Source organism: Pelobates fuscus, chromosome 7 (genome assembly GCF_036172605.1).
Source record: "Pelobates fuscus isolate aPelFus1 chromosome 7, aPelFus1.pri, whole genome shotgun sequence".
NCBI lineage: Eukaryota > Metazoa > Chordata > Amphibia > Anura > Pelobatidae > Pelobates > Pelobates fuscus.
The window spans coordinates 37,757,594-37,770,427 of NC_086323.1; the positions used below are offsets into that span (position 1 = coordinate 37,757,594).

Genomic DNA, 12,834 nt, shown 5'->3' on the forward strand with positions numbered 1-12,834 from the left:
TCATATATTAATACTTATTATATCCGATTTGATCAACCTGATTTCCAATGATTACCACTAGCGCTGTTCTAGCAATGCTCTTTATCATATCACAAACAGGTAACTATATAGAACAGGAGTGGCCATAGCTTGAATGCGTTGCCAGATTAAATGTAGCTGGGTGTCCACCTTTTGGCAGTCACTTTTATAGTGGATAAAACTGTATAATGTAGCTCAATATTTTCTAGAGAAGGGTGTCATGCACAGCAGGTAGGATTCATTGTTCCGTGTAAAGATATTGTCAATTAATGGGCACTTATTGTTTCATTGTCAAAATATGGTTAACTAATGTGATGTGTGTAGTGGATGCATTAAATGATTAAACAGTAGGGGTGGTATGATTGATTACAAATTGGTAATGGTTTATTTTGCTGCCTTTAACTAGGACCTGTGAGTTGAACATTGTCTGGGAAGCAATGGGTTAAATCTTAAAGTGTGAAGTGGTCTCTGAGGCCCAGATATATTTATTAATACCAGAGCTGTATCAGATAAGTTGTCACAGTTGAGAGACAGCAGGCACTTGCAATTTATATTATCAGTTCAATGATGGGCCATTGCAAGGATTTCTTCTGCCCTAGGCAAAGATCCATTTTGCCGCCCCGTCATGTCACTCTCTCACTGACAGACACAATCACTCACTGACAGACACACACATACACACACACACATAAACTCACTGACAGACATACACTCACTCACTGACACACACACACACACACACACACAGAAACTCACTGACAAACATACACTCACTCACTGACAGACATCCATTGACAGACACGCACGCACACACACACACACACACTGACAGTCAAACACTCACAAACTCACTGACAGACACACTCGCTGACATACATACACTCACTCACTGACAGACAGACACACAAACACACAGACACTCACTGACATACATACACTCACTCACTAACAGAGACACACACACACACACTGGCAGACACACACACACTGACAGTCAAACACTCACACACTCACTGACAGACACACACAGGCAGACACTCACTGACATATATACACTCACTCACTGCCATACACACACACAGGCAGACACACACACACACTGATAGCCAAACACGCACACACTCACTGACAGACACACACACACACACACACTCACTCACTCACTCACTGACAGACACACACAGACAGACACTCACTGACAAACATACACTCACTTAGTCAGTCACTGACAGACAGACAGACACACACTGACAGTCAAACACTCACACACTCACTGACAGACACACACTCACTCACTGACAGACAGACAGACACACACACACACAGGCAGACACTCACTGACAGACACACACACACAAACACACACACACTGACAGTCAAACACTCACACACTCACTGACAGACACACACACAAACACACTCACTAACAGTCAAACACTCACACACTCATTGACACAGACTCAGACATCCAGCCTCCTTACCTCCCTGAGGTCCAGTGTGGGGCAGCTCCTCATTCATCCAGCACGCTGTTTAGTATGCTGGGGCCGGACTGACATCATATTATGACTCCCGGCATCACAGAGGGAGGAGTGGGAAGCTGCAAGAAGAGCCTTCCTCGCTGCCCATACTGCCGCCGGCCTGCCTCATCTCCTCCGCTGGCATTCATTGGCAGAGCAGGCACCTGCCATCAGGGTAAAGCTGGTGCTGCTCTGCCATACCGATTTAAGGACAGCTTCGGGAGCACCCTGAGGTGGCTTTATGGCCACCTCCTGGGCCCCCTGTGACAAGGCTCCTCCAGGCGCACCCATTTTCGGGCACCTGGGGGGCGGCTCTAGAGCTGCTCGCCCAGTGCTGTGGCTCAGGACAGGGGGAGCCCACCAGGCAAATGCCTAGTTCGTCTAACGGTGGCGCCGGCCCTGGGGCCATCCACTTTATGTTAGGAAGTGGTTTTATTGCTTTTTTTGGTTTTGGGGCATTATGCATAAAATACATGTAATGTTTGGATTCACATTATTTGTTTGCATTCACTGACATGATCTGGCCTGTTTACAAAGAGATCAGAAATATCTGTATATAGGCATTTTGAATTGTACATTTTTAGCCAGGTTTTTGGGAATACATTAATTGCCCTCATAAAACTGGAATTCCTGCACACAGTGCTTCCTCAACACCCTACCAGGAACACCAAGGTTATGAATATACGTAAATATATCTCAGATGAAACAAAATAATTTTGTAATCCAACAGATCAATACCATAAACAGGGCATGTATTTACATAGCACAGCATGAAGCCCAAACACACAACACCAATAATCCCACCCACGAGTTCCTGCCACACACACATTGTACAAAACCACAAACAACCCACATTCAATCACAAAACCCTACAAGCAAATAACAACCCAAACACAACACTATACAAAGCCTCGTAGATAAACTCACATAACACCACATACATACGTAAAACTAACACACGTTTAAAACCTCACAAACCATTTGCCACACTCATACATAACACAAGCAGAATTTCTCAACATACATAAACACTACTTTGAAAACATTAGGACTTCCAAGTTTTATTATGGTACAGCACTACCAAAAGTTTTCATACCTCTGTCCTAGAGGCAGTTAGAGAAGCACCATATGCAACCTAACCGCTATAGCTTGCTGAAGTGGTTATGTTGCTTAAAGTCTTATGGGTCTGTCCCCTAGTTTAATATAAACCTTTTAAAATTGGGTTGATATAAACCAAGCACCAAAGGACCTAACACCAAAGGACCATCCCCCTCCCTGTGTTGATGGTATGGAATTAACATTGATGCATGAATAAGTTATGTTCATGCATTTTATTTATACAAAAACAAAATGGCTCACAAAACAAAGTTTTACATATTTGCATATTTGCACTTGGTTTTTTTTTTACTGCTACATTTCTGCTTTTTGCCAAGGCTGTATTGAATACTGAAAGGAATAATTATAACCGGTGCAATTCATGTGTGGGGAACACAGCTTATTAAACGGCCGATGGCTCGAGTGTATTCTTTCCATATGAGAGATTTCTTGCAGTGAGTGAAAAGTCTTGTGCTAAACCCTGAAGGACCTTGGTAAATAGCCCTTTTCATCTCTTGAGCAATGAGCTTGTGTCGTGCGGTTAGCAAGGCACACGGAATTGCTGCAGATGGTACCTTTTGTTCCATCAGGCTCTCGCAAAAATATGACTGAAGCAAACACTTTACTTTTGAAAGAATGCTAATGTGACTGAAGTTGAAAGCATTTTAATGTAATCTCTGCTCGCAATGCATCCTATTGAATTACTGGAAGTGACTGTCCTTGAAGAACGCAGGGCACTATAAATATAGGACATTAGAAGTGTAGTACTGGGGATTGAGATTGTATAACGAGAATTAACTTTTTGTTTTGTTACTGCTCGATTTTACTCCACGTTCTCTTACATCCATGCCTTTGGGACTCACTCCACATCTATTTAATTATTAATATATTTATTGTATTTTATATCTTTTTGTAAGAAATCAAATGTTTATTAAAGATTCATGAGTATATTTTAGGGCATCTCACAAGAAATAGGGAATGTTAAATTAATACATCCATTACTACATTAGCATCAATAATACATTTGCGGGTATAAATAATATGCACTGTCACGGATTCATGACACTGTGCTGAATTTGGGGCTTCAGGGAAATAACCCCAATCAGCGTTGAAGCATCCAGCAGACTCTAGGTAAGAAGTCAAGCACCATAACCACTGCAATATGCTGAAGTGGTTATGGTTCTTGAAGCTTTCTTTTAAAATTCTGAGCAAGAGAACGGTTGGCCTGTCCTAACTGGCGTGCCCCACTACGTGAGCAAACAACATTGGCCATGCTTCCCTGCCTGAAAAAAGAGGAAAATATGAGTATATGCTGTGGTTAAAAAAAAAAAAAAAAAGATGAAACCCCCTTTGACAGATGCTAAAATTGAGGTATATCCAGATTTAGAGAACCCACTGATGTTAAAAGAAATAACATTTAATTAATTCATTATTTAGCATAAAAATAGTGGTGCTGGGCTATTCTGCATGCATTTTTCATTGCTGCAAACCATTTAAAACAAAGTGGAACGACAGAATGCAATTACGTTTAATCGATTGCTAATTATTTCATCTAGAACAGAATAGTAAAAAAAATATTTTGTTTAATGATCTTATTAATTCATTAGATAAGCAATTAAAATAATGGTGTCTGAGAGAAGCTCAGATTTCAGTTTTTTTTAGATGTTAAAATGATTTGGGGGATAGTAAAAGATTTGAATTTGTTTTTTGACATTTAGTATATTTGGTATAGGTCAGTAGTTGATACTTACTGTATAGTACTGTTATTATTATTCTTGCTGTTCTCATCATTTGATTAACTATGACTATAAACATTAATTAGACCAGAGTATAGAGAGTAACTATTGATTATAACCATCACCTAGAACAGAGATATTCCTGATTATAGCCATCACCTGGAACAGTGAATATACAGGTGATTCTCTATTTTAACCATCACCTACAACAGAGATATTCCTGATTATAACCATCACCTGGAACAGAGAATAGAGAGTGATTCTCTATTATAACCATCACCTGGAACAGAGATATTCCTGATTATAACCATCACCTGGAACAGAGAATAGAGAGTGATTGTCTATTATAACCATCACCTAGAACAGAGATATTCCTGATTATAACCATCACCTACAACAGAGATATTCCTGATTCTCTATGATAACCATCAACTAAAACAGAGATATTCCTGATTATAACCATCACCTGGAACAGAGAATAGAGAGTGATTCTCTATTATAACCATCACCTAGAACAGAGATATTCCTGATTTTAACCATCACCTGGAACAGAGAATAGAGAGTGATTCTCTATTATAACCATCACCTAGAACAGAGATATTCCTGATTATAACCATCACCTGGAACAGAGAATAGAGAGTAATTCTCTATTATAACCATCACCTAGAACAGAGATATTCCTGATTATAACCATCACATGGAACAGAGAATAGAGAGTAATTCTCTATTATAACCATCACCTAGAACAGAGATATTCCTGATTATAACCATCACCTGGAACAGAGAATAGAGAGTGATTCACGATTATAACAATCACCTGGAACAGAGAAATTCCTGATTATACTATTATACCATCACCTGGAACATAGTATAGAAAGTGATTCTCTATTATAACCATCACCTAAAAACAGAAATTCCTGATTATAAGCATCGTTTGGAACAGAGGGATTCCTGATTATATCAGTCACCTGGAACAGAGAATAGAAAGCGATTCAGTCAGTAGGATATTCACCATTCGTTTTCAAGAATAAGAATGTCTCACAACAAAAACAGTAATGGTCAGTAAGGCGACTATTACGTGAGGAATTGAATTTGGACCAATTTTTGGACTGAAAAACCAGGGTGCGATTATTATGAGGTGAAATACGGCATACCACTGTAAGCCTTCAAGAGGTATAAAATTAATAGAGACTCCACTGCCCACCTGCCATCATTGGGAACCATGAGCTGGGACAGGAGGTGACCGGGGGCCAGGGCTGGAATCTTAGTCTTTTTGTTGCTTTTTACTTTTTGACTGCGGGTTATAGCACGGAAGTGCTGGCGTGCTTGGAAACACTGTAACAGTTAATGAGATGTGATGATGTGTTAAATGATTTCACAGCTATTAATTAAACTTTTGGGTTTTCTGCCAAGGGTTCGGTGGATAAAAGAAAACCAGAAGTATTGGAAGTTATCGTTTAAGTATAACCTCCATCAACGTGCCAGGATATTGAATAGTCCATTTGTTGTCAAAGACGTTAATCAACTGGAGTATTGAACATGTGTACTTTAGCTGCATACTGATAAAACCCCACTAACAGAAAATGTTTCATGTAATGGAAGAATTTTATCAAATACGGATTTCAACAGTGTCTTCAAGGTTCTGTAACGTATCAGCCTAAGAAATGTGTAATATTCACTGACATCAGTCCTCTATCCTAGCCTAGCCTATTCGACATTCTTCAGTATCAGTCATTGGCTTTCAAATGGTTTGACACAGGTTTTTTTGCTAAACATTAAGACTCCCAACGATTGCTAATTAAAGTTCAAATTTCTTGGGTTGCAAAAAGTGGCCAGGGCCATCTGTGGGCATTTAGAAGCAAATAACAGGACACTATATTTATCAATGTCCAGAATTTGCAATGCAACATTCGGCATAAATGTCCACCAGATTCCACCCTGTCCAGAAATTACTGAACAATTGAAATCTCGAACCGCATGATGGAATTATACAAGTAATAAAAAAAATAATAATCTGCTTGTTCTGATTTTACAAGTGGTAAAATATCTGTATTTAGCACCATTTTGATTGCTAACGACTGGGGAAATATATTTAACTACACAGATGAGGCCAATAATTCTTCATAATTCAAATATAATAAAAACAATATACAAGGAAATATACAAAGAGTGATGAAAGGGTTAATAAAAGAGTGTCTGTTTTCTATCATTAACTAGATTTGTACATTTTGATTCATAATTTGTCTGAATTTGGGGTGATCTGTGATTCGTCTAATATCCCGAATTCCAAAATTCCATATGGACGTACCACAAAACAAACTAAATGCACAATGAAGGAATTGTGTATATTCAGTGTTTGCATACCAACTAATAGTTAATCAAGACATAGTATTTTTTAAAAATGGGGGAACATGGGTTAATAATATGGCAGCTGGCCAGTTGCCACATAAATATGGGGCAGTGTAAGGGGGCAAGGGTGGACAACAATCATAATTTTAAGCCCCCTTTTTAATGCCCATAGTTGGAGTCACAGGGGGGACTTCTGCCTGTGACCCCTGTTTTTCCACGTACAAGTCTATTATTAATAATCACACCACCAGCTATAACACCAAGGAATAGGAGGGACCATATCTCCAAGACCTTTCTGTAGGTGGTTTGGGGGAACCCAATTTTTTTATTTTATTAATTTAATTTTGTTTTAACAATTTGCCTATTGGCTAATTGTGCTGCCAGTGTGCAAAGAATTGTGGGTGTCTGTAGGCTTACCTGTAAAAAAGCAAGTGAGTTTATATATCTGCTCTATCAAACTAGAACAAATGGGAGTAAATATGGTTGAAACGTAGTCGTTTCATAAATAAGCGTATCCTTTCAAAACTTTATATAGGATTAACATTCAATGGAAAAAAGTGGGAGGGACTGCAATCCAAAACTGGGACTTTCCCGCCAAACGCGGGATTCTTCAGAGGCATAGCTTAAACAAGAGAGATATATGTGACCCTCACCTTACATGTAAAAAAGTGATTGATCTAGATCAGTACCAAAAATGTCAGTCGTAAACCTTGAATGATGACTTTAGACAAATGCCTGCCTTCTAAAACGATTCTCTAAAAAGGGATATTATTGTGCCAAGAATACAAAACTGTATTCCTGGCACTATTATGTCCCTCGGCGCTGGGCCGAAGCTCCGCTTCCTCTGACATTACTGATGAGGGGGCAATAATGCACATGTGCGGCAAGTGCTGCACGTGCATTAGGCTATATCCTCATAGGAAAGCATTGAATCAATGCTTTCCTATGGGGAAAATCTGATGCTGGAGGTCCTCATGCAGAGAGTGAGGATGTCCAGCATCAGTTACTGGACCAAAAGTCCGTTAACAGCCAGGAAGCACCTCCAGTAGCTGTCTGGTAGACAGCCACTGGAGACAGACTTAGTGCTGCTATGTAAACATTGCATTTTCTTTGGAACTGCAATCTTTAACATTGCAGCACTGAGTGCAATAGGGGCACTGCACCCAGACCACTTCAATGAGCTGAATTGGTATAGGTGTCTATAGTGTCCCTTTAACACATATACATGCATATCATCAATGTTTAACTTAAGACAGGCTCTGCCTTAGGCTAATCCATTTTAGAACATTTCGGAGGCTGAAACTACACCTGTTCCTGATTTTATCCACTAAGCATCCAGTAATGAATTGAAAAAATGCCAAATCTAGCCAAACTAACTATACCTATTGTTGGTGAATTATTCCAAAGCCTAAATCTTGAAATTCGGGTTTTCAGTTTATACACCTATGTATTTTCCAGGATGTTACCTTTTTCTAGACAAGGCTTTTATATGGTTTTAACATTTTAGCATTATATTAGGAGTATTTCTGTATCCACCTGTCTGCAAAATGCAATCTGTGTTGGAAAAGAAACATAAAATGTTTAAATGGCAATTTCTTCAAATATTTTATATGCCATAATCCTTTGTGTGGGAGACACCCTGCGGCTTCAGGCTTCGTAACTTGGCTGTATAAAGCAGAGATCTGTGAAATGTCAGCACCACATGCTATCATCACCCTCTGTTTATGTGCGTTTTGTCAGGGAATGTATAACACATTGCATCTGCTTTATAAGAGTGTCTCTAAGTGTAATGGGTGCATTTCAGTGTGAGAGGGTGTTGATTTGTTTATAGTATTTACTTTCCTTTAGGTACTTTTGTGTAGGGTGAAATTCACGTCAATTTAGAAGAACGTTACACTTTATTAACTGACATTGCAGCCAAGTTGACAAAAGTTACATTCACTAACGGGCAACGTTGCTTAGTGATAATTTCCAGCCGGACCAATAATATTCCACTGAAAACCATACACCAAAAAAAATGAAGTTTTTGGCTAAAAAAACAAAATATAAAACAGTTTTGTTAAACTTAAAAAAAAAAATTTTTTTTAAATATTACAAAAAATGGTTGTTAAAGGGAAAATGTTTGTAAACCCTTTAAATATATTAGTAGCTAAGCAACTATTCGACTTTAACTATTATGCCACAAATAATGTAAGTGATGAAATTGCAGAAAATTGTTCAGCTTTTATATATTTATCATATCATCTTAATACAATTTGAAACAGGTATAGCCTAGGGTAGAGAAAGCAATATCTCTTCTTTGCTTCTGAACTTCATTATGTGTTTATTTTTAACGTTACAAGATTTTAATTGTCTTATAGGCAAAAGTAGATAGAACCAGTGCTAATAAACAAAGAGTCAAAGAAATTGTTTATTATTTGAAATGGTCCTTGCTTCAGAAATAAACCACGTAAAAGGATTGTGTCTTCAAATTATTTCCTGTTCTGTGTTAGTTAGATTTCTCCAGAACATCCTATGTTTACGCCACTAAATCTCCATTTTTTTCTATTCAACGTTCTTCTGTGAAAAAATCTCGTTAACCTTCTGAAACCTCCATTTCCTGCTCACTGCGTCCAAATTTCGACATTTTTCTTGACCCGTACTGAACAGCCAAAAATTCCTGCAGCAAATGAGAGATTAGTTACCAGTTCCTAGATTGTGTTACTCTCATTTTCATTGCGAAATCTATTTTTCCGGTCTACAATGTAGAAGTGTAAGAGGACTGTTTAGGGTTCTGATTTGTACCTACTCGTGTGAAAGATTATTATTGCCCTTAAAATGAATATTGCAAACCCTGGGAGGAGAAAGCAATAGAAATTCAGCATTTAGCTGTTGATCCGTAGCGTTCTGGCAGAATAAGATGCCACTCAACAGCTTGTAAACTGAAGAAACCCCTTTAAAATTTCCAATAAAATATCCTTGGTAGACTTGAAGAAAAATCTGAAAGCTTTTTACATTAAAATCTTGTATGTAGAGGTGAGCGAGCCAATCCTGGCAAATTTGGGATTTGGTACATTCTGTCAGCCATCGGAATTTGTTGATTTTTTGACAACTCTTAAAATAATATCATATATATCGCAAGAAAAATAAACTTAGCTGTATATGAATGACATGCAGGAGAGGGAAATGTAAATATAAGTTTCCTGATAAAATACTTTATGAATAAATACATACATTTACTTAGTTATCTTTTATATTCTGTTTAGATCACTGATGGGAATAGCGTTAAACGAAGAAAATGTGCGTTTATATAATTTACATTTCTGTATGCTAAAATTCATACCTCTGGAGACTCCAGACTCCAGTTATTGAGATATTTATATTACCTTCCCGAGTGACATTAATTTAATAGGGTTTGGCTATTGGTCAAATGTAACTTTTTTATTGCGTTACTTTCTAACTGGCTGTTGACTGCATTCTTCTATTTTGTAATTTTTTTCCCAGAGTCCAGTCAGGGTCTTATCTCAGCACCGGTTGGTTCACCTTGATCCTTGCCATAGAAGCGTGTAATAAGATCCATGTCTATGGAATGATAAACGACACCTACTGCAGGTAAGGTATCACTTTAGGACACCAAACGTATGGTTCAGCTTGACGATGCAGTGTTCTTATTGGTGATGCAATATTATATCACGTATCTTTGCTTGAAACTAAGTGAAAAAGTCCTAGACATTACGTTTGGTAGCTACATATGCCATTAATAATTCGCAAGTATTTTACTTCCAGTATTTACAGAAAATAAAGATTTGCACTGATTCTCTCCTAGAGCTGAATAATTGTTGCATTAAATGTTTTATATCTCAGTTTAGGAATGCATCATACTTGACAGATGAACAGATTGGTTTTATTTATATATGGACAGTAATATGAAAAATTCCTTCTTCTTGATACAAAGAGATGGATACTTGAATTGTATGTCAGTATTTTCTTATGACAATGGTTATTTGGTGATGTGGTGTCCTAAGTGCTCCGATGGACGAACCACCTCTGATTGATAGAACTAGAAACTAGGAATGTTTAAGAAAATGTTAATGCATCTTACCTAGCATAGCATTAAATGAACATGTATATGTTATGTGTTTTGTTGTAGGATGGAGGGCTCTAGGAAGGTGCCTTATCATTACTATGAGCCCGGAAGATTTGAATGTGAGGAATATCTTCTACATGAAAACGCACCATATGGAGGACACCGGTTTATTACCGAAAAAAGAGTGTTTGCCAAGTGGTCAAAGCAGCACAATATAACCTTCACTCACCCTGACTGGACAGTATAACCATCACTCGTCCTAACTGGACTGTATGACCCCCGTTGACCAAGCTGGCAGTGAAACCTCCACTCACTCTGACTGCCAATATGATGTCCACTCAGTCAGGCTATTCACTGTAACCTCTATTTTGACTGGAGAGTGTCACCACCATTACCTCCGACTGACAGTATTAACTCTACTCAACCTGGCTTGACCAAGAATATACCGTAAAACCTCCATTCTGATAGACTGTGTTACCTCCGACATCATGAAGGACCATGTGAGCTCATAAATTCCACTCACCCGGACGACACAAAGTAATCTTCCTCTATCCTGACTGTACGTTGTTGTTTGGATTTGAGCCTCGAAGCTTTACTGTCTTATTGATCAACGAACCAGCTTTCCGTGATGCCTGGAAGTATATAGACAAATTCAAAAATCAGGAATATCTTAAAGAACTTGTTTCTAGAAGACACTGTGTCAAAAATGAGTATACTTGATTATGACAGGAGTGATTTATCTCTGATATCAATTCTCTGAACACCATCTCTGGTGAAATATAGAAAGATAATCCCAAATGTGAAGATTTCATGAAGCTGACTTTGTATGGACTGAGATAGGAACGTGCAATATTTAACAAACCTTGCAAGGCCATCAGTGTTCTTTAGCAGCTGAAAAAATAAATCTGTGAACAAATACTTGACCGAAATATGCTCTTCGCACACAATGAACTTGTCTTGTCTAAGCATTAAATTGAGAATAATCCTCTATATTTTCTTTTATACCAAGCATGGATTAATGTAACAAACAATTATTTTTATATCAACTTTTATATGATAATGATTTTATACAATTACATATACACAGTACCTCTCTTCATTTATCATAAATTTATGTGTAATTTTTTCCATATTTATATGTTGCGTTTGTTTATATAGAGATATTGACAGTACTGGGTGTACTTCTGGAACGTCAGTTTATCTATTGGTTGCCAAATGGACTTTTGTGTGTTTAATTTTACTTGTTGTTTTAACTTGTGTTTACTTGGCTGTTTACATTTTGTTTAATTTGTTTTTGCAAAAATATCCAAACGTAATCTCTCTGGCTCAGAGCGTTAGTTAGAAACTTTGGGTGGGATTGTCGTTAAATTGTCCGCGAGGTTTCCATGTCGGGACATGATTTAAACGCGAACTCAGCAGGCAAAGAGCCAAATTTAACATAAATTCTTCTGCAAACAGATCTCAGTAGCTGATTTTATCTGTTAATTAAGATGCAGATGCTATCTCTATATAACAGTCTAATTAAGTGTTCCTTGACGATGGTTCAAGTGACATTAGCAATAGGTATTTTAGCACAATTTAACTATAACTTCACATTTGACAATATCTATTATAAACATTTGCTACTCTGACCCTGCAAATGTCCACTAGATTAATAGTTCTAGGTGGCTTCAAGGATAAACACAGGCCTGATTATAAAAAATTCACTGATATCACTGCATTTTCATGCATTCTGGTTTTAATGAACTGTGTGTCGCATTGAAAGTCCAAAGTTTTTTCAAATTTATTTCCTGAATCGCGTAAACATTTTTTTTATAGTTTACATTGTGTAATTGTAAAAATGTTTAGTTGTTGATTGTGTCATTTTACACAATTTTGTGATACTTGTTTTAAATAAATGTTGTTGTTTTTAAAGTGTATAATATCAAACTGACTTGTTTAAAAAAAAATTCAATTGAAAAGATGCTCATTTTTGGATGATCAAATTCATTATGGTTGGCATCAGTTTTGGCAATACTGATTTCTTTACTGATTTCTTTAATGACTCAGTGCC

General features: G+C 37.5%; 1 protein-coding gene across 1 annotated transcript in view; it reads left to right on the top strand.

Annotated features, from left to right (window-relative positions):
- ST6GALNAC3 (ST6 N-acetylgalactosaminide alpha-2,6-sialyltransferase 3) overlaps positions 1-12,575 on the top strand; it is a 269,526-nt gene extending 256,951 nt beyond the window's left edge. Inside the window, exons 4-5 of the mRNA XM_063427942.1 lie at positions 10,199-10,306; positions 10,845-12,575. Coding sequence (XP_063284012.1) covers positions 10,199-10,306; positions 10,845-11,028 — 292 coding nt within the window. The 3' untranslated portion in view covers positions 11,029-12,575. The remainder of the gene's footprint in view (positions 1-10,198; positions 10,307-10,844) is intronic.
- The last annotated feature ends 259 nt before the right edge of the window (positions 12,576-12,834 follow it).